Source organism: Urocitellus parryii, chromosome 4 (genome assembly GCF_045843805.1).
Source record: "Urocitellus parryii isolate mUroPar1 chromosome 4, mUroPar1.hap1, whole genome shotgun sequence".
NCBI lineage: Eukaryota > Metazoa > Chordata > Mammalia > Rodentia > Sciuridae > Urocitellus > Urocitellus parryii.
The window spans coordinates 43,995,777-44,021,810 of NC_135534.1; the positions used below are offsets into that span (position 1 = coordinate 43,995,777).

General features: G+C 43.5%; 1 protein-coding gene across 1 annotated transcript in view; it reads right to left on the reverse strand.

The window, feature by feature from the left end:
- Nav2 (neuron navigator 2) overlaps positions 1-26,034 on the reverse strand; it is a 271,097-nt gene that overhangs the window by 112,964 nt on the left and 132,099 nt on the right. Inside the window, exon 12 of the mRNA XM_026405279.2 lies at positions 6,718-6,840. Within this exon, the coding sequence (XP_026261064.2) occupies positions 6,718-6,840 (123 nt within the window). The remainder of the gene's footprint in view (positions 1-6,717; positions 6,841-26,034) is intronic.

Here is a 26,034-nt window from a genome sequence, read left to right on the forward strand (position 1 = left end):
GGGCCTATGTGGTGGGTTGCTGAGGGAATAAGCACAGAGAAACGCTCTCTGTTCTGGCTCCTCTGTTTGGACTCTCATTCTGGCTTTCATATCATATAGCTAGACATCTTTTCATCCACACTTTAAGTACAAATTACCTTTAAATTACTGTTGAAAACACACAATTTACAGAAAATGGACTTTGAAGTTGTGATTCTGCTTCCCACCTGGCTGTGCTGTCATATGTGGTGTGACAGAGTCAGGGATGAGGTTAGGAACGTGGGCAACATGGTGTGGGAGAGTCTCACGGGCCTGCCACACTGTTCTGTTCTTTCTTTCTTTCTTCTTTCCTGAGAACAGTGCTTGCACAAGGAATGAGACTCTGCAGGCTGTTCTGTCTCTTCTCTTCCTGACCCTCTGGAGAATTCCTTTGTGGTTTGAAGTGCAGATGGTTTGCTTCCTGTCAGCACCACCCTCCATTCAGCCCAGGTGGCCCCTGCCCACGGATTCTACAAGAAGCAGCTCTCACTTAAAAGGAAGCCAGTAGTACCTGCAGGAAAGCGGCCCTTGGGAAAGCCCAATGCGGTAATTACTACCCTGTTACCATGGAAGTAGAGGTTTGCCTCTAAGCCGCCTTTTATGAGCTTTAAAATGAAAATGACTTTCAATCTCTCCTCCTTTGTTTCTCCTGTCCACAAACAGGAGAGGAAAGGGGAAGAGAGATGGAAAGGAAACAGAATAAACATCACCGTCCCATGAGAATAGGTAGAACCCTTGAATGCAGGACTGAGAAAATGCTCTTGGGCACTAACAGGTGTCACAGGGAGTAACAAGGCACTCAAAAGGAGAGGGCGAGGAAAATGAGAAGAGAATGGGAGTGAGAGAAAGAGGGAGAAGGAGTGATTTATCAAGATCAAGTGACTGACCCACGCAAGAGAACACGAAGATCACGAAGATAAAATACTATGTTACAAATCTGAAAGGGAGGGCGGCTTGAAGGCTCATGTGGTCCACTTTCACTTGGGCTACTAGGGAGCTCAATGATGAACTACCCCTCAAAAATGCAACCATGTAGAACCTTATGGTTAGTGTGTACATATTCTCTATTTCTTCCTTTTCTACACATTATATTCTAACTTACAGTTCCCCCTGGTCCTAACGCTATATTGCTTTAAATTACAACTGTTTTTTATCATCTAGTTATTATAAACTATTACAGAAAGAAGAGAACTTAGTTATGAGTAATTAAATAAAGAAAAGCGAGTTGCAGAGAGGTAGAGCCCAGACTGCCCTGAGAGGCTCACAGGGAGAGTGGAGAGTTTTTCTCTTTGATGCTTTACAAACATTCTCTGGGAGACAGGTATGAATTCCATCCTTGTTTTAGAGACAAAAAAAAAAAATCAAACCCCGGGGAGTTAAATGACTTGCATAAGAGAGAACTGGAACCAGGGTGTCCTTACAGAAAACCCCACATCTCTTCCTCCTTAGCTGCCTTTTGCAATATATCTGAGACCATTTACCAGTGCTATGCAGAAGACCTTGCTGTAATGATGAAAATGTGCTGTCTGTGCCATCAGCTGGGTCAGCCCAGTTGGGGCTTCTAAGCACTTTAAATGTGGCTAGTGTGACTAAGAAATTAAACTTTTAATTTGTTTATTTTCATTATCCCCCCTCTAGTATTGGGTATGAACTACATTCCCATGCCTTCCCCTGGCCCTTTTCCTTTGGACACAGGGACTCACTAAGTTGCTTAGGGTCTCATTAACTTTCTGAGATTGATCTCAAACTTGTGATACTCCTGCCTCAACCTCTGGAAAATGGGATTACAGGTGTGCACCACCACACCCAGAAAATTTTTAAATTTTGAAACAGAGTCTCACTAAGTTCCCCAGGCTGGCCTGGAACTTGTGATCCTCTTGCATCAGCATCCTTCAGATCACTGTGCCTGATAAAGAAATTTTGGGATAACTGCAGAATCTTCACAGATTCTGGTGGCCCTGGATTTCCTAGGTCACTAAAGAGAAACATCAACCCTTGTCTGGAATCTTGAAATTATGGACTCCTTCCCCAACTAACAACACAGCATTGCAACTGGTCAGAATTTGCAAACAGGAGTCCCTACATCAAACTTGCAAGGAGTGAGCTGGTCTAGACTTCTGTACAAAAGGACCTTTTCCTTGAGATCTGTGGTCACTGATGGAAAAGGGGTGAGAACAAACCCATCTGCAGTATCCATGTGCAAAAAGTCTGGGATGGGGAGAGATGAGTGAGGAAATATTCCTTCTCTCTTAATGCAAATTGCTTTACACTGTTCCTCAAGGATTTTTTTTTAAAGAGTTTTTAGTGACTACAGTCTCATTTGAAAAGATGGTGCTGAGATAAGGGTGTGAGTTACTTAAGGAATTAAAAAAATCTCTATAAGGAGAGCTCCCTAAAGGAGGTTAGCTGGTAGAGCATTGGGTGGGGATTGGGGTGGAGGAGATGCTAACAGGCCTGGGTTTGCAGCCCAGCTTAGATCCTCATTAGTGTAACCTGGAGCAAGTTTACAGAGCCTCTTGGAGCACCGCTCCACCGCTTCAAGTCTATAAAACTAGAATAACATATCCTCTCAAAGGGTCAGGATAAATGACCTAATATTGGTAAGGTGATTGGCACAGTTCTTAGCAATCCATTAGGAAAAGCGCAACTTTTACTGTTTTTACTAGTTTCTCATAAAGTTTTCAATTGATTTTTTTTTTATTGCTGTTGTAGCAAACTACTATAAAAAGAGAGGCTAAAAACGCTACCTTACAAATCTATAACTTCATGTTTCTAGAGTCATGGTGTCAGCAGGCTCCGTTCATTTCTGGAGGCCCCAGGGGAGCATCTGCTCTCTGCCTTTCCCTCTTCCAGAGGCACCTGCATCCTATGGCAGTGGTCTTCCTCCTCATCTCCAAAGCTGGCAATGGCAGGTCACCTCCCTGCCACATGGCATTGCTCTAGCCTCCTCTTCTGTCTTCCTTTTGTACTTTCAAGCATCTTGTAACCACACGGAGCCCATTTGACCCAGAGCAATCTCTCTGTTAGTCAATAAGCAACCTTTCCTCCCCCCTGCGGTATAACAATCTATCCACAGGTTCTGGAGATTCAGAGACGTAGACATTTGGGGGTGATTATTATGCCCATGACAGGTTTGGAATTGAAGGCAAAGGAAGAATCTCTTCCTATTTTTGCTCCTCTTCTTCTATGGATCTCAGAAGGGACTGTGCCTAAGAAATAACTGACTTGGAGACCTGTCCCCCAACTCCTGGAGTTCCAGAGCTTCTGAGGGGACAGCAGGGTGTGCAGGAACTAGCGGAAGTTCAACCAACCATCCCGCTCTCCATTAACCCAGTCTCTCCACCCCACTTGCCCCATTTCTTCTTCCTCTGAAAGTACGTTTCATTTGTCTGCTATCTGGGGCCTGTGACATGCAATAAGCCACCTTAATTCATCCCTTTTGATCCTCCCATCTCAGCCCACTGGCTCTCATTGGCTGGAAGTAGCCACTGATCAATATCAGGAAAGAACTGGAGAGTGAGAGGAGATCAAGGGGAGAGTTGGCACTCAAGTTTACTATCTAATTTATAATTTCTCAAAAGCCAGCTGGTGACATACAAGATACAAACTGACATGGTCTCTATCTTTTAGACTCCAAAGGTACACATTCTTATCAGTTGCTTTTAATAACCCTGAAGACACAGCAGCTACATTCTGTTGCAAATAGCTAAGGTCTTTCTGGGAGGTCCTTTAAAGTCTTAGGGAATAGCTGCTGTCCTCCTGAGCCACTGCCGAGGTCAGTGGTCTTCTCATCCATAGGGTGATCTGCCTGTCTCACGCTCGTCTTCCCTTTGCTGAAATCTGGTCAGGTCTAATATGTCAGAACGTTTCCTATTTCCTTTAGAGAACACATGTGGACTATTGCTTATGTGTAAATCCATAAAGACTGGAGTTCCTTTCTATATATAACCTCCTAGAGGTTAAAAAGGAAGAATTCTGGTCACTTGTCTGATTTAAATTGTTGGAGAACATATTTCCAATTACAGAACAGGGCAAGAACAGCATTACTAAGTTGGAAACATTTGCACAGTCACCATCTGTGATATTTTCCCTTGATATTTCATAGTGAGTTGTCTCATGCCTACATTATTTTTTTTAAAAAATCTATATTTTTTAGTTGTCAATGAACCTTTTATTTTTTTTATTTATATGCAGTGCTGAGAATTGAACCCAGCACCTCACACATGCTAGGCAAGTGCTCTACCACTTAGCTGCAATCCCAGCCCATTACATTATTCTTACCTTAAGCAATATGTGTGAAATCGTGGTTTGATGTGATAGTTTTTAAAATATAAAAATTAAAATATAAATATTAGGAAAATTTTCCTATCTACCACTTAATATGATTTCCTGTATTACTGACATTAGCCTCCCCAACCTTGTGAAGCATTTCTCTGGAATACAGACATAGAGATTTACATAGAGAACTTTATATAGGCAAATCCACTACTATTTCAGCTTAGCCACAGATGAAGCATCACTATGGTCTGTTCACAGTAACTGGTGATTAAAAATTTAGCACATTATAGAACAATATAAAATATCTCCCTTCCTGCAAGCCAGAAATTATATGATATAGTAAGAAATTTATAGTCATTACTAAATCCTTTTTTCTTTGTTAGTACTGAGGATTGAACCCAGAAGTACTGTACCCTTGAAATAGTTCCCCAAATGTTGTAATTTGGGTAATATTGTTCTTGTCCTGGTAAGAGGAAATATGTTCTCTAAAAAGATACAGGCCTTTTTACTTTTTATTTTGAGACAGGGTCTCCCTAAATTGCCTAGGCTGGCCTTGAACTTGCAATCCTCCTGCCTCAGCCTCCTGAGAAGCTGGGATTAAAGGTGTGTGTCACCTCACTAAACTTAAGTCCTATTTTTTTTTTTAAAGCCACTTGAGTTCTTTATTTAATATTTAACGGGTTATCCATTCAGTTTTGTGTGATCGCATCTCAGCATTCATCTGTGAAGGACTAGAATACACTGTTGTTGGTTTAATCATGCAGGCTAAACTAAAACAACACAACAAATGCTATCCATCTTTCCAACCCCACCCCCAATTCTCCATCATCAGAAGTAGAAAAAAGCTTGGCTGTGATCCATAGTAATTCCATTAACCCTGCAATGAAGCATTAAATTAAACTGCCGAACCCATATTCTTCTCTTGCTACAAGGGGAAAAGTACCTTGTAAGGCCTGCAGTTGTGCTAATAGATTTACTAACAAACTACATGATCACAGGAGAACACAAATAAGTGAAATAATTTGGCAAGTTGTGAACTCTCCAGTGGGGGTGCTGCAGCACCTGATGTGTTTTCCCCCGATAATATTTAATAGAAAGATTTTAGTTACAGAGAGTTTAAGAAACAGAAGGAGCAATTTTCAAATGGTTCACGTTTCTCCCGAATTTTCCAACCAATACTTTTTTACTAATTACAGGGGGGAAAAAAAGCTGACTTGAGCCAGAAATCTGGTGGAGAGGCTTCTGTTATTCCTGATATAAATATAAATGAGCACCTTGGATACTGGGGGATTCTATGGAGGACACTTCAATTCAGTGGTAGAGAGTGGGCCGAAGCCCAATTTCCTGACTACTAATCCAGGGCTCTCTGCCCCAGCCCAAGCTTTCTGGCCTGCCCCTAGAGAATGTGAAGATTCCTCTGCAGCAAATTCCATTTCTGGGCGTGATTTTAGTGTCTGTCTCTTTAGTGTATTACCCTGTTTCTTGGAAGCCAGAGGATCACAGGAGTCACCCAGCTCTATGTCAAAAGCAAGTCCTTCCAGGAGAGTGGCTGGGACTTGACTTGTGCTACTTTTTGGATTTCTGACACTTGAGGGTGAACACCTAAAAGCGCACAGTAATTTCAAAAAATTCCTATCTAAATTCCATGTTACATTTCATCAACCCAGAAGCAGAAAGAGGTCAAGTATGCCAGAAAATACTTCAACAGTCAGATCACTAAACAGTATTTGAAATCTGTACTGAGATCCAGAAATACAGGACACTGGAGCTGGAAGGGATCATGGAAATCATACACTTCAACACCTTCCCTTAACAGGCTGCTCAAGGTCGTAGAATCAGTTTGTGTCATAGTAAGGAGGAGAACCCTGGAGACCACAGTCATCCTCTTTCTCTACAGTAGTGTGGTCTGAAGCTCCCTGTCCCCGACAGTGGTGCCATGAAGCCTGATAGACCCCTATAAAGCCAACTACTGAGCTCAGCAGTTTAATGTGTATACCCACATTCTTAAGCCTCACCTCCTACTACCAAGCAACCAAGACCATGGTAAAGCCTGATTGGCCGAGGCCAAGCCTCCCTTCTGCACATGGACCTGCTGTTTATTGCAAGGTGCAATACCTAGAAAGCGCACTAGTGAGAGAGGAAGTGAGGCAGGTCCCCTAGGGCCAGCTGAACTGACACAGATGCTGTAGCAACAGACCAAACAACAACAAATCTACCCACACCTGAATTCCCTGTGCTCTCCCTGCCAGAAGCACCATCCTACAAAGAAGCAAGGCTCTAGAACTCAGCAGGCCTTTCCCACCTGCTGTAGTGGTTCCTTTCTTCTCTTCCGGTCAAAGGGACCAACATCATGACCCTCATTTCTCAGGCCACTCTGGAGTCCCCTCTGCATCTGGCCAACCCCAAGCAGGGCGAGCTTACCTGTCAGCATCTCCAAGGCCCAGGGAGGTATTTCGTTGCAGGGTCTCACGCACCACAGCCATCCCATCAGGGAGCCGGTTCAGGCGACGGGTGTAGAGGCCAAGTCCACCATCGGTCATATACCTTTTAAAAGGAGAAGAGGATGATACACGTGTATGGTCAAAAGCATTCGCACTGACTTGTTATTCGTATCCAGAAGCCCTGCGTGGCTAAGCCCTGCGTGGCTAAGCCCTGCGTGCTCCAATGGGGGAAGAACTAAGGATTCCCTGAGGCTCTGTCACCAATCATAGCCCAAGGATAACTCAGTCACAGATTCAACCCAGAGGATCACCAGCTTGCTAGAGGAAAAAAAAAAAAAAACACTCCGCTTAATTAACCCAAACTCACAGGAATCTATGAAGCAGAAGGGAACTAGTGAATAAAATTAACTGTCAGATGTATCCATGACATACTTTTTAATGTCAGCAATTACACAAGCAGGTGTTTTACCTAAGCAATGTAAATGGAACTGACAAGTCATTAGCAAATTGTATGCAGAACTATTCCAGAGCAGTGCAGTGGGGAAAGCAGGCAGGAAAGACAGGGGATTGCGGGGCTAGCAATCATTATGGGCAAGTCACTTCCCCAGATCTTGGGAATATCATAGCTTGTTACATGTGTGAATCTTACAAGGGGTGTGTGAGAATAACTGAGGTAAGGAATACAAAGTGCTCTGCAATCTGTATAAATCCCTATAACTGGCAGGCATTACTATGGTTGTCATGGTCTTTGATACTGATGTCTTAAGGGTGGTCACAAAACTATGTGAATAACACTTGTGCTAATTTGCCAGATCTCTTGGTGATGCTCCAAAGCTGTCTTCTGATGAAATCAGTGTTGTCGGGAAAGGAGGATCCCTGGAACTTTCTGAATAGATAGCTGTCGACCAACTGGATGACTCTCTGAGAGCACAACCACTGGATCAGGTCCAAAGCAGCTGTACCTCATATCTACCTGGCTCCTCCCCCAGAGGCTCCAAAAGGAGATTGGTTATGTTAGAACAGAACAGAAGGCAAAGCAAAATTTGGGTAGAGCCAGAAACCAAATTCAGATCCCTATCGCTGCATAGCCCCATTGGATCACCTTGTAAGATCTCTGAAAACACAACCACATTATAGTTCAAGTTCAATAATATGTAGCAAAAGCCCCATGAGTCATTATTTCTTGACACAGAGTCAAATGAACTAAATTATAGAGGTTTTCCTGCCTTTGGCATTTCAGCTTAGCTTATATGGGATAGGTCCTGAGGGTTCCTGATCCCTGAATATCTCTCACTTCTGACTGGGGACTCTCTTGGGATATGTTCTTGGAAGAACAGAACTGTGAGACGCTGTGGAGAACTAGCTATGCCAAGTGAGGGGCAGAGGAGAACGCCTTCCCTGGAGTAGCTGCTGTGATGAGCAGCTCCTAGTACTGGCCAAAGGAACTTCCATCAGGGCTGTTTTCCAGAGGTCATCTCCAAATTGGAAACCTGATGGCCCTCTCTTCCTTCCTTAAGGACATTAGCAATCAGATGATGCAACACCAGCATGATGAAAACTATGAGTCAATCAACCAAGTGTCAATCAACAAAGTGTTTGTGGTTGTGTGGACAAAACAGCAGGATAGAGTGAGTTTTTCACTCAACTATATGAACTTAAAAAGGTAAAAGCTCTCTGAATATACTAAAAATGACTGTTTTGCACATTTAAAAGTGATGAATTTTTATAAGGGAGACCAGTAGGATAAAGAAGGAATCAGGGAGAGAGGGTAGAGAAGGATGGGGGAGGTACTGGGGAGTGAAATTGACCGAATTGTGCTTTTTTCTTTTCTTTTTTTTGGTACCACGGATTAAACCCAGGGAAGCTTAATCACTGAGCCACGTTCCCAGCCTTTTTAATTTTTTATTTTAAGACAAGATCTTGCTAAGTTGCTTAGGACCTTGCTAAATTGCTGAGGCTGGCTTTGAACTTGCCATCCTCCTGCCTCAGCATCCTGAGCTGCCGGGATTACAGGTGTATGCCACCAATGCCCAGCAAAATTATGCTTCTATGTATAAAGAAATACTCCAAATAAAACCTAGCATATTGTATAATTAATAAGCACTAATAAAGATTTTTTTAAAGTGGTTAATTTTATGGTATATGAATTATATCTAAATAAAGACAAAAATGACTAAAATTACAGTAGTTAAATCATAATTTGTATAATTGCTTTTTTCATTTTTAAAATTTTAATTGGTTATATATGACAGCAGAATACATTATAATTCATAGTGCACATAGAGAGCACAATTTTTCATATCTCTGGTTGTACACAAAGTAGAGTCACACCATTTGTGTCTTCATACATGTACTTAGGGTAATGATGTCCATTTCATTCCACTGTCTTTCCTACCCCCACGCCCCCTCCCTTCCCCTCCCTCCCCTTTTCCCCTTTGCCCTATCTAGAGTTCATCTAATCTTCCCATGCATAATTGCTTTTTAATGCTTCTCTCACAAGGGACAGTAAGCTCCCTGAAGGCAGGAATTATTCTTAATTTTGTTCAAATCTATATCCTGTATGTCTCACTCATTCTAAGTACTTACTAAATCTCATTTTTGTTGAACAAATGAATGAAGCATGAAGACACAGCCACAGGTCAGAATCTAGCTAAAACTTTCTGCAAGAACACTGATTTCAGGTTCTTACTCCTTTTAAATGTTAGTAAATTTGACATCTAAAACATGGCAAGGCAAATGAAACCTTCTATCTGCCACTATATCCCCATCCCTCCATCTATCCAGCTGTCTGTCTATGCATCCAACTGTACAACAGATGTAGTGACTAGTGACTCAGTGCACAGCCATGGGCTACATTTATCCACCCCCATAACCAGCATAAGGAGATAAAAAACACCTACCCTCAAATGCAGTAACTTGACAAGGGCTGCATTTTTTATATTAAATATCCTTTCAAGGAGAATACAGTGGAAGTTCTTCAAAATGCCATCTTGTGTACCATTAAATGAGGCAGTTTAAAAAAAATATATATATATACACACATACACACACATATACATATAAAAAATTTTTTAGTTGTCAATGGTCTTTTATTTTATATTTATTTATATGCAGTGCTGAGAATCGAACCCAGTACCTCACACATGCTAGGCAAGCACTTTACCATTGTACTATAACCCCAGCCCTAAATGACCTAGTTTAATTTTGATTTTAGCAAAGACTGCCCAACCAGCTACATAAACAAAAAGTTTTCGACTGGGGAGATCTTGTCAAAGGACGACTGAACTAATTTTAGCATTCAGTTCCCTGCTGGATTTTTATTGCTGGTGAAACAACACATACGGTTGGGCAATTAAATGCACCTGGGCATGGCCCACACAAGCATCCTCCTGGTTTGTCGCTAAGGCTGGAGAGAAGAGTCTGGTAAGCATCACAGAGATGAAAGATCAACACATGCTGCAGCCTCCCACCCAGTAATACTCATGTACAATGTGGTTTCGACGGAAAATGACGACCAACGAGGGTGAGAGGGCCCCAGAGATGCAACTGAATGCTGCTGGGAACTGACTTTTTCTGATAGAGGAGAGGGTAAGGGCAAGGATAAAGCAGGATCCTCTGCCTTCTCAAACATGCACCAAGAACAAAAGCCACAGAGATGAATCCAACTAATCTGGCAACAATTCTATTTCATTCACCATGGGCACCTGGGAGTGAGGCAGATGGGTAAGGAAATGGAGAATTGGCCTCTTCACCCAGTTGTTTATAATGATTTATTCAATCATATTTTTAAGATACTAGTCTTCAAAATGAATTCTGTTGTATATCTGTCCCTAGGAGAGAGCACAGTACCGGAGATGGAGTTGTCCTCAGAATCTACCTCGCTTCCAAGAATCCAATTTAAAATATTTGTTTCTATAAAGGAAACGGAGAGGGAAGGATAAGATTACATAAAGAACCAATCAAATTCAAATTAATAAGTGAGTGAAAGGAAGCCTAGTAAAGTAGAGGAAGGAAAAAGAGATATGGGAGGGAAAAGAGGGGATTATTTCATGTATGCATGAGTTTGTCGGGATGAATCCAACTATGGATAACCATAGAGCGCCAATAAAAAAATAAATAAAATATTTCTAAATTAGAAACCACCAATTACAATAGTTGGGTTTGCAAAAAACTTCATATATGCTTTTAAATGACTCATCTAGTCTTGGTGAAAAATGCATGTTTTTGTTGGACCTAAATTTGTATTGGAATTGGCTACTGAAAACATTATAACAGACTGCCTGGACAAAGTTAATCCCTTAACAAAGCATAATTTGCAGATGAAGCAGTTATGGCTGTGTTCATCTGAAACACTGGGCACCACCCAGAGGTGTCAAAGAGGCTTGTGTCCCCGAAGGATCAGGAAGACAGGGAGCAACAGTTTCACCCATCTCTAAGAGCTTACCAGGACACTCACACTGGGTGCACATATGACTTGCCTGAGGTCACAAGCAAAGGAACCAGTGGATCCTGGACTGAATCCCAGAGCACCAGTGTCACACCGCCTCCTCCTTCGGGAAATACATAATTAGTGCTAGAGTCTAATGAGGAGATTGTAACATCCTAAAGTTTGTTGACGGGGTTCCTGCTTAGGCTGACAAGCTACTGAATAATTTCTATGTTATCCTCCTGAGTTCTGCAGTGATGGGTGCAGAACTTTGCTTCCATCTTCCAAAGCTCCCCAGAGACCTCTAGATGGAGAGAGCAGAATACTTGACTTTGCTAAATGGACAAAGTATCTGAAAATTTTTCCTGCATTTCTAGGTCATCCCTGGATGGTCCATAAGCATCAGAGTTAGGGACATGATACACTCTTGGTAGACCTAGGGTTCAAATATGTCCTCTGCCTCTTGCTAACTGAGGGACACGGTACATATCATGGCTAATGAGAACTAACCACACTGGATACTTACTGGGTACTGTGCTAAGTATTTCACATAACTTATGGCATTTAATCTTCAAAAGAATCTGATCAAGTGTCTTAATCTCCATTGTCCAGATGAAGAAAATAAAGCCGTGGCCAAGATCACAGCACAGGAAGGTGGATTCAAATCCCAACTTGGTCACACTGTGGTGTAATCTGGGTTTCAGTTTCCTCATCTGTAAACTGTGAGACTACAGATTCATCCATAGGGTTATGATGAGTTACATGCATGTATACATAGCCCGGGGCCTGGCACATGGGGGACTATTTCATAATTATTACCTGCTGTTTCCATCATCTGCTGTAAGTGCCTATATCACGCCACGGTGATGAACCATGTCCCCTTTCTAATGCCAAGATACTATCAGTCTCTGTGCTGGGGAGTGGTTATGAAAGACTGAGTTTCTGCTCTGCTGACACTCAAAATCTACTAGGGACTAAGATAACTCTGCTACTACATGCAGAGTGGCATAACAGATGAATGTATGACAGGCTTTGAGGAGCCTGACGGGTGTTACAGAGGAGTGCTATGAAAGGTGGTACTGAACACGGCAGTGGAGTTTACCCATCAAAGGAGGAACCATCTGGGCTCATGGATAACATGTGCAAAACAGGGAGAAATGGAAGAGGTGGGTGTGTAAAGGAAGGGTGAATAGGGTGCTGTTGCTGGAACACTGGAAACAAAGAGGAGACCTGGGCTGCATGGGGCCTGGGGCATGAAGAGCTTGGATGTCCGGGCCGGTTGAGGCTGAAGCCTGTGAGTCAGAGGCACTCAGCAGAGATGTGATAGGCTCTGGCTTCTATTTCAAGGAGAACACTGACCTTTCCTATCCCTGTCTCTTTATACTTCGTTTTTAGTGAACATCTTCTCGCCGATATTTCCTTCTACAGATTTTTCAGAGCATACGGCTTCTAAATTCTGGGTCATCCCAGACCTTTGAGAAGTGACTGGACTTGTAGGGTAGACCTCACCAAAACTCTATAGAGACCTGCGAAGGCCACTTGCTGATGACAGGAACTTTCTTGAAAAAATCTTGATAAAACCTTGCTACAAAAAAGTTCTGGAATCAAAGGGGGCCTGTTAGAACAAGTCCACCAGATTTTGAGTCTAGGTTTCAGTAAATCGATCTCTTCCCCTTTTTTAAATGTAATGATGCAACAATGTGGAACCAAGTGAAACAGGCTGTGTGAGTACCTCCAGAGGGAGGGAAAGGGGTTTCTCATTTCCAAAGTTCACAGTTCAACACAGCCTGAGTAAGTAAGGCAACCTGTCACTAATCTCAAAAGAAATCACCTGTCAAGAACTGGGGGAGGTGAGAAGGGACAGGAAGGGAAAGAAATGTGTACCAACTTGTTCTAGTCAAGTGCCTTTCCAATAGAGCATGACATTTAAAAAAACAAAACAAAACAAAAAAATACAACTCTCTATACAAAAACAAAGAGAAAAACCTAATCAATCTAGGTGTTTGCTTTTCTTCAAAGGCATGTTAGGCTGTCTATGTTCTTTGTACACACTTCTGGTTTAAATGTGAACACAGTAAAGGAAAATGGATCAAAACCATTGTGCGTATGCAATATTCCTTGCCAATATCAACATAAATATATGAACACATACATCAACACATACTTTGTTGTAGGAAAAAAAAAAAAAAAGAGAGATGTGGACTGATAAAAAGCCCCGGCTGCTGCACTATGTCACCAGCGTCCAAATCCCCAAGCAGCATAAGCTCTCACGGTGCCCCTCTGCTTGGTTACAACACGGCATGACATTTATTCTCTGAGTTTATTAGGATGTAAATTGAGTTGCTGCACAAACCTGTAAAAGGATCCTTTTAGTTCAGGGGCTCTTAGAAGTCAAATGAATAAACTTCACTCTGGGTCATAGAAGGATAAACCAAGGAGCTAGTCTAGCAAAGCTGCATAAATCCCTTTGAAGAATGCTGACCTTTACCAAAGAAAAGCAGCTGCTACGTTTGACTTAAGGGAGGAAGAGAAAGCATCTGAAATGCAAAAATGTGATTGGGAAAAATGGGTCCAATTTTCCACTGATAATTATAATACTGCCTTGCGAAAATTTAGACGAATACTTAAAATTTTGCTTTGGAAGCCACTTTGTTCTCAAAGAGTGTTTAGGCACGGATGCTGAGGCAAATGTGGCATATTTCACTTAACAAACCTTCTTATCCCACATGACAAGTACAGAGACATATCACAGTGATGCTAATATTCTACTCAGCATATTCTTGGTATGTTTTAAAATTAAATAAAGGTGAGTCCCATTTGAAGGACATGGTGTTGCTCCTTCTTGATTATGGGTCACCCCAAACTGATACAAAAATGACAAATAAAAAAATAACAGCAGTCTCTGGAGAAAGTCCAATGTCAAAGTATCTTTCTATTTGATCCCTTGGTGGTGATGGGACTGAAACTCTAAAGGCTCCAGACTGAACACCACCACAGTCAAGAAACACGTAGTAGGGATGGGGGAGAACACTTATTTTTCAGAAAGGAAGGAAAGAAGGAAGGAAGGAAGGGAAGGAGAGAGGAGGGACAGAAGGAGGGAGGGAGGGAGGGAGGGAGGGAGGGAAGAAAAAAAGACTCATCTTTTATTTCTGTGTCTTAGCGGCCAATTCTTCCAGCACCAGCTCATACTTCCTTGGCGCTCAGGCCTTTTGGGAAGCCCTTCCAACAACCACTGGGGCACAGGCAGAGGGGAGTGTGGGCTGGACCGCCCTGTCACCATTTCCTACCTTTTGGCACCTAGGACTCCTGGCTCTTCGGGATGTGACCAAGCTTCTATCACTTTGCTTGTTTTAGGAGCAAGGTTCAATTTATGTCTCTAGCCACATCTTCCCATGTTTCTTTTGCTCAGTGCCGGAGCAGTCTCTCGTGGCCATACTATGTGCTGCCTTGTCTTGAATCACAGGATATGAGGAAGGCAAGCAGAGGTTACAGCTGGTCAGTTTCTTCAATGGCCACGAGCTGCCCATCAGAAATGGTCACAGCTCAAGCAGCACCACCTTTTCCTGCATTTCACTTCAATCTCGCCGAGTCCTGGCTACAAAGAGAGCCAGATAGGCTGGGAAAGCCCTGCTCAACTCCCTGGTGCAAGGCTGTAGGTGACTCTGACTTGTCCTAGTGAGCAGAGCGTGCCTCCCCAGGGAGCACTCCAACAGACGTTGCTAAGCTAATCAGACAAGGGCTCAGCTCCAGTGGGCCATCAGCAGGGCGTGGGGACAAAGGCAGCAGAGGGAAAGGGCAGGCCTGAGGTCAGGAGGAGTCAGAAGGTCCCAGGGGCCCCCTAAGGGGGCCTCTCTCTAGGAAACAAGTCAGAAATTAGCCACTTCTATTCCCTAAATCTAGGAGCTGGAGAGAAGCTTGGGAGAGAAGAGAAGGCACACCAAGAGGGTCTGCAACAAAACTAGCATGGGCCTCAGCCTCTACTTGGTACTCAAAGGATGGGCTATGAACGCCTTTGGCATCACCTGGCAGCAGAAATGGCATAACCCAGATTTTCTGAATCAGACTCTGTACCTCAACAAGTTTCCCAGGTAATGCAGATGCATGTTGAACAACAAGAAGCACTGGGCTTGGGCAACAGTCTCTGTGGGGATTGTTCATGGCAGTGAAAATGCATGTGTTTCTATTCATTTCTTATTATGGTCTTTTTGAGTCTCATGTTTTAGAGTAGATGCAACATTTCAATGACGAGGCACATACGTATTTTTAAAACAAATACAACCAAAAGGAAGACAGACGGTCCTAATTTTTTCTGAAGTTATGGACACTATGAAAAACAAGTGGAAGCTAAAGTCCCCAGAATATTTATGTGGGGACATTGCATGCTGTTTGAGTCAGCTCTAGGTTCCAAGTTAGCAATGCCTCTACCCAAGCAGGGCCAATGTGGACCTGGCTGAGTGAGTTCCTTCGACATATTCTGCAAAGATTTCCACATACTGAGAGACACTTTTGTTTTGTTTGCTATAAATGGGTTCAGTAGTTATACATGGCCTTGCTATAGTTCACACGACACCCTGATTTTTAGCACACAGTCTCCATTTCATCACTGCATGGGTCTTGCTCTCACCTAACTCCCAGAAAAGGAGTGATGGATCAAGTGGGAATTTTTCTGCAGAGTGGTAAAACATGCTACCAAGGATGATACACTTCTGCATAATGCCATGGTGGCACATGTCTGTAATTCCAGAGATTCAGGAGACTGACGCAGGAGGATCATGAGTTCAAAGCCAGCCTCAGCAACTTAGCAAGACTCTGTCTATAAATAAAAAGTTAAAAAAAAAAAAAAAAGGGCTGGGGGTATGGCTCAGTGTTTAAGTGGCCCTAGGTTTAATCCCTAGTACCAAAAAAAAAAAAAAAAAAAAAAAAAGAAGAAAGAAAGAAAGAAAAGAAAAAGAAAAAAAGCCATTTGACTTTCTATAAGTCTCACAAAATTCCAACTAACACTAATTTCCAGAGCATTTAAGCTAAGCTTACCTAAATGCCATAAGAATTTTAATTTAAAAAAAAGCCATAATTGTGCTAATAACATACATACTTAAACACACAGAGAGCCAAAGATGATAACAATAGCATACTTCTCACCCTGTTTAAATAAATAGACACATGTAAAACGTAAAACTTTCATTATCGTCCATGACTATGCTTGTTTAAAATGGGAGTATCTGGGTGCCCTTCTGAATAAATGCTGCACGCGTTGGAAATCGGACAGTCCAGTGTCTGGAATTTGGTCTTGCCTGAATTCTCTTTATTGTGGTTCAACTGTCAGTGTGGGATTGCAGCAAATATTTCTAGCACAAGAAGGAAGCTTTTTGTCCACCCTGTGAAAGATGAAACACATCCTAACACACAGGAGACAGCTCTCTAGACAAAGCCCCTTTAAGCTCTTTCTTGGCATGAAACAGATGGTGAAAGGAGAAGGAATGATATCCAGGAAGTCTCAAACCTCAGAAAACACCTGACTCATCTGGGGGAATGGAGGAAAATACATACTCTCAGGCCCTGGCTTCACAGAGGCAGGATGTCTTTAGTGGGGTTCAAACCCTGAAATTTTTGAAAATACAGACTTTAGGTTGAGAGCCTTTTTAAGAAAAACTATACAGAAAGTACAGAGTTCCCTTATTTTTTCCCTTCCAACTTCTAAACTACTTTAACATTTTGCATTAGGGTGGTATATTGGCTTTTTTTTTGGTTTTGTTTTGTTTTGATCAGGGATTGAATCCAGGGGCACTCAATCACTGAGCCTCATCCCCAGCCCTTTTTAAAATATTTTATTTAGAGACAGTGCCTCACTAAGTTGCTGAGGCTGAGGCTGGCTTTGAACCCCTGATCCTCCTGCCTCTCATCCTCCCAAGCAGCTGGGATTACAGGAATGTGCCACTGCACCTGGCTACTTCGTTACATCTGATGAACCAATATTGCTAATTATTAACTAAAGTCCACCACTGACACCAGGTTTCACTCTACATTATACAGTTCTATGGGTTCTGATAAATACTTAATGTCATGTATTCACCAGGATAGTATCATAGAGTGTAACACTAACACCCTAAAAAACAAACAACCAAACAAAACCACCCTGTGCTCTACCTCTTCAATTCCCCCACTGCCTTCATTTTAAATAAATATGTAATTCTCTTGTCAGATGAAACTGTCAGAAACCCTGCCTTAAATCTGGGAAACAGCTAGAGGGACACCAGCTTCCTTAACGATTAGCTGCCTCAATGTGACTACAACAACATGATAATTTAAATGTCAAATCCTTACAGTAACTAGTCTTGGCCTCTTCTTGGTGTTAAGGGGACAAGGTCCACATTAACAGTACCTAGGTTAAAGCTGATCACTGATGTCCCCTCCATCGGAGAGCAGGGCTTGCTGACCAAGAGTTGGTAGAACTCTTAAGTTTCTTCCAAAATATCAGTGCACTCATGGTCTGGATGCAAGGAACTACTGGCCTCAAAGAAGTCCACCTGGAAATCCAGGTGGCTAGCCCGGGCAGGAGGGAGCAGCGTTTGGCAAGCTGAATTCACAGCACTATGGATACCACATGGGTGGCTCATCATAATCCAATGTCCCTACCTTGGAAAAACCTCCTACATTGTCAAAAGAGTCCTTCCTCCCAAGCACTTCCACAACATGGACACATGCTTGCCAACCCTCTGTAGGCTGCTATACCTTCCTTATCAACCCTGGGGTCATAGATAGGGGCTCCCCAAGCCCCCTCGACTGCTCACAGGTTCATTTTTTCCATTAAGTCAGCAGAATTTCTGTTGGTTTTGAAGACTGTGCAGATGACTAGAGCCCTGGGGTGGGAGTCTCACATCCAATGTCTCTTTCCTTCTGGTTTCACATCAAGAGCCCCAGGTAATAACCACAGTCTCTACCAAACCCAGGAGGAACCAGCTGGCGTTTGGTTTAGGTCATGCAAGTTTTACCTTGTCTAATCTACACTGCAGCTGAAAGAAATGCCAAAGTATACTGAGAGAGGATGAAGGAGGAAGGCGCCTAACTTGTCACTGGGAGATGGTCCCTTCTGCAAAACCAAGGCACAAAGCAGGCATTAGGATCATCACCCAAACTCAGCGTCTGAGGGACAGAGAGCTGCAGGAAGGGCTGTACTAGAGCAACCCACAGGCCTTTCCCTTAGAGGTGGCCTGAACTTGAGGTGGAAGCAAACAGGTAGGTGTCTGCATAGGGTTCAGCAAGGGCCAAAGCAGGGAGAGGGACCAGAAAAGGATTCTTAGAGGAAAGAACCATCAAGTGGCATCCTGAAAGTGTTTGCCAGGTAGCCTCGGGCTGGGGTAGGGAAGTCAGTTCACACAGGCATGCAACTACAAACACAGAGGATCTAAAATGTAAAAGGAATTCAGGGTGTGGTTTCAGACCCTTTCTCCCAGGTAACATGTTCATCAAGGTAATGATGATTATCCTAGAATTCATTCTAAATGATTCAAGCCAAGTGCAGTGGTGCACACCTGTAATCCCAGTGGCTCGGGAGGCTAAGTCAGGAAGAACCCAGGTTCAAAGTCAGCCTCAGCAATAGCACTAAGCAACTCAGTGAGACGCTGTCTTTAAATAAAATACAAAATAGGGCTGGGGATGTGGCTCAGTGATCAACTGTCCCTGAGTTCAATCCCCAGTATCCCCTTCCCCACAAAAAATGGGATTCAACAAATATACCCCCAATAGAAACAGATGCATAGAACTCTGGCCTTCAAGGGTAGAGGATGAATCCAAAATTAAGTGACTTTGGGATACTCAAATTCTCTGCTGCTAGATCCAGCAAGAACAGAAGACAGCTGGGTACAGTGGTGCATGCCTGTAGTCCCAGCAACTAGGGAGGCTGAGGCAGTAGGATCCCAAGTTCAAGGCCAGCCTCAGCAATTTAGCAAGGCCCTAAGCAACTCAGTGAGACCCTGTCTCAAAATAAAATATAAAAAGGGTTGGGGGTATAGCTCAGTGGCAAAGTGCCCCTGGGTTCAAACCCTAGTACAGAACAAACAAATAAACAAACAAACCCCTCTTCCCCAAACCCGAAGACACAACAGCTTGACCACACAGGATGCCTGAGCCTATTCACTTCTGCACATGTCTCTGTGTACAGGGTCACCTTAGAAACAGTACCCAGGCAGCCACCAACACTGTTGGTTCTCTGTGGGAGCAGACTGACCTCTGGCGGTCTAAAAGCCATACTCAATGTTAAACATTTATCATTTTAAACAAATAAAAAGGACCAATTTCTTAATGATATGTTCTATAGCTAAAGTTTGACAACACTGTTGCTGATGTGGACTTACCAATGATATTGGGATTCTAAAAAGCCACACCTATTCTCACCCTTCCACTCTGTACCTCCTGCCCTCAAATCAGACTGTAATACTTGTTCAAAAGGGGGCCTGAACTTAAAAAGTAAGTTTGTAAAACACTGAGCTAAAACACCTGAAAATTGGGAAGTTCATATTTTTAACTAAGTAAAATTCTAAATCTCTCTGGGTATGGTGGCACGTACTTGTAATTCCAGTGATTCAGGAGGCTAAGGTAGGAGGATCACAAATTCAAGGCCAACTTCAGCAACTTAGGAAGACTTTGTCTCAAAATAAAATTTAAAATGGGCTGGGGGTGTAGCTCAGTGATAAAGGACCCCCAGGTTCATTCCAAATACTGAATAATAATAATAATAATAATAAGATTCTAGACCTCCATACTGATGATCCCCAAATGTGCTGTATGTCCATGAAAGTGGCTTGTGATATATTCATGTGGGAAACAAGACTTTGGCTGAGGTATTGCAGATGGGCCCATCCATACCCTGGGCCAGGACGGGCACATCTCACAGCTGTAAAAAGACTTTTGAAGTACCCAAAGATGAATCCCAGCCTTCCTCCCCTCACCTACTATTGTACCCTCACCAAGAAAAATGCTCCACCACCTAATCCTGGAAAGAGCCCATGGTGGGAATTCTTAAAATATTTAAAAAAAAAATCAAAGTCTTAGAATGAAAAGTCATCTTATGTAAAACAAGAACCAGAGGAAAAGAGAAAATGTCAATCAGCAAGTGACATCCAGGGATCTCTCAGGGTGAGCCATAGAAAGTGACTCTTTTCCACCCAGGTTGGTAAAGTGTGTTTTACTCAAAACAATGCCCAGGGGTCTTGCCATGGTACAAGCTCAAAGTACAGGTGATGTGTTCTCATGTCTGAAACACCTGTGTTGATCTTCTCCTGAGCATGAGACGTTCCCACTCCAAGGTGCTCTACTTTATCTTTCATATTGACATCAAAACAGGAGGTCTTCTAAGATCAGCTCCCTTGCCTCCCATGTAAGACACCAGACTGAGAAGGTGACACCTCTAGAAGCTCACTTTAATGCTCACTTTAAATGCAGCATTCAGAAAAATACCCATAGCAGACAGCCTCATGGAACTACAGAATATGAGACATGAAAGGAATTTCAAAGATTTCTTAGTCTGATGATTTTTCAGATGCAGAGGGAGATGGAGAGAATTTAAGTGATTTGCTCAAAGAAATACAACTAGAAAGCAGTTATTGATGTTTCTCATTTTAACACATTTGTATGTTCAGTCAATCCCTATAAGTCCCTTTTTCTCTATGATGCAGTTGAAGCCTAGCTCCAACACTTTACATTTTCTGTGAGGGTCTGCTTGTCTACCTTTATTCTCCAGCCTCTCACTCAATAAAGGTTGGATGACAATGATCATAACAATGTTAGGACCAATATCTTTGCTTTGATATTCCTAGTCCCTACAACAGTGTCTGGAACTCTTAAGGTAGGTATCCAGTAAGTGTTTATTGGTAGATGGAATGAAAGAATAAATAACAATCAACAATTGAATCACTTCCATGAACATTGTATGTGTTAAGCATTTGGGAAATACAAGAAGAAATGAGTACATGCCTATAATTCCAGTGGCTTGGGACACTGAGGCAAGAGGATCATGAGTTCAAAGCCAGCCTCAGCAATTTAGTGAGGCCCTAAGCACCTTAGTGAGACTCTGTCTCCAAAAACAAACAAACAAACAAACAAAAAAACAGACTGGGGATGATTTGCCTTAGTGATTGATTAAGCACTCCCCACCCGCTGGTACCAAAAAAAAAAAGAAAAGAAAAAAAGAAATGAGATATGGCCTTGCATCTGCTTTAGAGATAACTCAAATACTATAAATAGCAATACCTACAGGGTGCAAGACTTCCAGGAAAACGGGGGCCTTCCAGGCAATGGATAATGACAGAGTAGGCTTGGAAGTAGCATTCGAGGCCCCATTCAAGGGAAAGTATGGTATGAGTAGAGTTCCTTATACTGGGAATAACATTAGTGCCAAGCTCTGTGGCATCCCAAATCTGAGCTGAAGGTATTTTCTCTGCCCTGTGGCTAAATGCCCCTTTGCCCATGATTTTAAAAAACAGAATAAAAAGTAAAACCAGCATAGTGGGAAGCTAGGTTAGAAAGGCTAAAAACTGTGTTTCATCCTTGATACCTGAACATCTGGGGGCCAGGATGGGGCTACAGGAGTGTTTGCAGGAGCGGCAGGTGCAGCGCAAGTGTGTTGGTGTGCACGGCTCTCCTTGCAGCCAGGCAGCTGCTGGAGCTCTAGGGGTAACATGGGCCTGAGACACTCAGAAGTCACGTGACCAAAAAGCCAGGCAAACCAGCCAGCCTATGGACACAGAGGAGTCAACGGTGACCTGAAGTAGGAAGGGCAGGGGTGCCCAGCAGCAGCTGTAGCACTCTGTGGGGAAGGGTGGGCTGAGAGGCAGCCAGGACATAGGCCAGTGACCTCCAGAGGAAGAAGTAAGCTGAAGCTGGTTGCCTAAGGGACACTCAAATTACCTTCCATCAATGCAGCAGAAGCAGTAGTCATAACAGTTGTCTGATGCAGCACAGACAAAAGAATGGGGTCCCTGATTTTTTTCTCACCCTTCAACTTGTTCAAATGCTTCCACTTTGACAAGAATGTTAGATAAGCTGAAGTCATGATTTAAATGTGGCTGGGGGCAAAGCTGAATTCCACAGACTACACAAAGTTGAGAGTATGTTCAATATTTTAACAGTTGTACACTTTAAAAACCCATCACTTTTCTTACATGAATAATAGGTAGTGACATCTTCAGTAATGTCTCGGCAGGTGTGTAGAGAATAGGTGTACAGAGGCTGTCCCCAGCCACAGTCCACTCTGCTTCCAAAACTCTAAACCCCCTGATCAGAACCTGGGCAGGAAGCAGGAGTGTGTGAATTCTGTGTTTATTAGCACCGGGAATGGGTTAGGTCATTTTCAGAAGAAACAACTTTGGTGTTCCTGCTACTACCCCCATCTGGTATGACCTGTGGACACCTGGCTTTCCAATGGGATTCCTTTCTCTTGAATGCAACATCTAGTTCTGTGCCCCCCCCCACCCCCGAAATTGAGCCATAGGGATTCCTCTGGGAACTGGGACATTCTGAATCTGAAGCTGGCAGGTCTTTGATAGAGCATCTCTCTGTTCTCACCACATTCAGGAATCCCTCTAGAGTCTCTGAATACATTTTTTTTTTTTCCAGAATCTACTTGAATACACCCAGGAGCAGGGAGTAATGAGGCTCATGTATTTGCAACACAGTTGGACAGGTCTAATTTTCAGCACTATTTTTTCCTGATGTTGATTACTAGTCATCTTAGTGTTTAGGCAATGAAAACATGGAGTGTCCATTCCAGACATGGTTCCAGTTTGGTTCTCAGGAACCTACTGCTTGACTAAGTATTTCCCATGCCATGCATATCTACTTTCTGCAAACATTTCTACTATGTTCTGGGTTTTGAACTCTAAACGCTCCTTGTTACCTTTTCTGAACCTCTTAAAACCTGGCAACAAGAACAAAACAGATTCTTGATAGTGTCTAACCAGCAGATACTGTTTCCCGCATTATTATTCTATGAATCGAGCTGCCTTAGCTTTCCATCCATGTGACAAAATGCCTGGGAAAAACACCTCAGAGGAGCAAAGATTTATTTTGGCTCATGGTTTCCAAGGTTTCAGTCCATGCTCTCTTGACTCCCTTATTTCTGGGCCTGTGGTGAGGCAGAGCATCCTGGTGGACAAGGGGTGGTGGAGCAAAGTAGCTCACTCATGGCTGCCAGGAAGGAGAGGTGGGGACAGGGGGAAGGGTCCAGGGACAAAATACGTCCTTCAAAGGCACATCCCCAGTGACTCACTTCTTCCAACTAGGCTCTGCTTCCCACAGTTTCCACCACCTCCCAACAGTGCTACAGGATGGGGACAAAGTCTTCAACACATGAGCCTTTGAGGCACCTTTCAGATCCCAAACTGTAATGCCAGCTGAAGGTTACTGTATAGCTCTTTAAAATCAAGAAAAATCCTTGTGCCTCAGAAACTAAAACCCAGCAAGTAGCAGCACCAAAAGAGAAGAGACGGAGGTCTCAGTGGCTTTCCTTAAGTTTGCTGAAACTGGCTGCTGCCTCTAGTGGCTATGTGATTCTGAATAAGAGACTTCCCTCTTTCTCAGTTTCCACCTCTCTAAAATGGGGATGACAACATGTTTCAGGCCTCCTAGCATACCTATAAGAATTTGACAAAGATGGACTCAGAGATGGACACCTGTGATCCCAGCTATTTGGAAGACTGCGGCAGGGGGATTATAAGCTCCAGGCCAGCCTTGGCAACTCAGTGAGATCTCATCTCAAAAAATACAGAGGGCTAGGGATGTAGCTCATGTAACTCAGTGGCACAACACCACTGGGTGTCATGCCCTATGCCCTATGCCAGGCCCTGCAGACACAGTGGCATGTGAGAAAGACCAGTCTATGCCTCTGCAAAGCTTACAATATGGGGGCTGTAGGGAGGGTCTCATGTGGCATGCTGGATGTGGGTAGGATGTGGAAGACTGCGCTTTCCAAAGATGACCACAGCAATAACTCCCATCCCACACGCTCTTCTTCAAAGAGCCAGCCTGTCACTGGAAAGTGGGATGTGTTTCTTCCTCTAGAATCTGGAGGGTCTGGGGCTGCTTTAACCATATAGAAGGACAGCAATGACATTAACTTCCACTGTGCTCAATGAGATTCTCGCCCCAGAACCTGCAGCCCCATCTAAGAAATCTGCAATCCCAAGGCCTCTGTGCCTTGAGGAAGCCAAGAGGCTCGGGGAGGCTAAGCCATCCTTGCCTTCCAGTCATCTGGACCCAGCCCATGTATCTGGGTGAGAGTGAACAAATCCCATGGTGGCTCTCCAGTCCTGGAGGTATTGCAAGTCAAGCTCCAAGACCACATACGAGAGACAAGCATTCTCCACTGTACTTTGTATGAATTCTCAATGCAGAGACCCTGTGAATTTGACAAAATGGTGACTTCTAGCAGCTGAATCAGGGGGACCTTTTGCTGAGACCGCACAGAGCTGCTGGGCACATGTAAGCAGATATATAATCAGATTTCAGACTTCCCTGATGATGGTGGGATGGACCTGTTGGATAAGTGTTGAGATCAGATGAGGGAACCATCCAAGGGGTGGGATGGCATTATCTGGGTGAGAACTGGGAGCAGTAACACTAAAGGAAACCAGAGAGAAAGAGACAGTTGAAAGGCAGCCACCATCACACATAGTGACTGATGATCTGGGAATGAGGCAACAGAAGAGTGTGAGATTCTTTCTGGGTTTGGGGTTTGGAAGAAAACTTGATAGTAGAAACACAGGAGAAGAAACAGGTTTGGGGCAAGGAGAGGAGTTAGTCTTGGACACTACACAGCTTCCATGAAAGACCCAAAGCAAGTGGCTGAGCCTGCACTGAGGCCGGGCTGGCTGCACTTGAGTCCTAGCTCCCAGACCCACCAGCTCTGCGACCTTGGGTAAGTTCCAGATGCCCTCCAATCCCCTGTGTCCTCATCAGGAGAATGGGGAGAAGAGTTCTCAAGCAACAGATTAAAGTGGGGATGAAAAGAGAAACTGCAATGAAGTAGGGTACACAGTCCTGATGTTCAGAAGTGATCAACATGCAATATTACTTAACATTGTTATCACGATCATCATTATTGTTAACTCTCATGCACACTCGATCAGAGGCCAGGCAGTTCTTTGTCCCCAGGGAGCCTGGCTGCAGGGCATTCAATGAAGGCTGTTCCCAAGGAACCTCAAACACACCTCTGGTGAATGGCTTTGTCAACTGTGTGGACTTCTTGAATGGCCACACCAGCCTGCAATCCCCGCCCCCTTCAACTCAATGGCTGAGTGGTTTTAATTAACAACTCCCACAGGGTGGCAAAAGCCACTTTAACTAATAAAGCTCTAACTTGCCCTGCATGGTTCTGAGGTCTCTGGTGACACTAAGCTTGTCATTGTGAGTTTTGTTTGGGTTCCTGGTGGGTGGGGGGCAAGGGGAGTAGAATTTCACCAGAGAAATGCAGGTGTCGCAGCTACAAAGGCTGGAAGTCTAGGTGACTGAGACGTCCACCTTTTGAGAGTCAACCACAAGAAGCCCGTTGCTGGAGGCGCTTCAGAAAATCACGGGGGCAGCTGGCTCCAGATCTGAACTTCACCGCCTTGGACCGTTTCAGTGGTTCTCATTTCCAACATACACACGGCCAGGTTTTCCCTCACTTGCTTTCTGTGCAAGCACCAGGGAATGTTGACACAAGTGTTTCTAATGCTGCTGTAAAGACCTGTGACATTTAAGTGAAACTAAACCTGTAAGAATGCTTTCTAGGCAAAGAGCAGTACCTGCCTTCACCCTGCCCCAGCCTCCCCAGGTATTTTTAAGTTCCCGTGCAACCCAGCGCTCTGATTCTCACTCTTCTGAACTCCACTTTCCCGT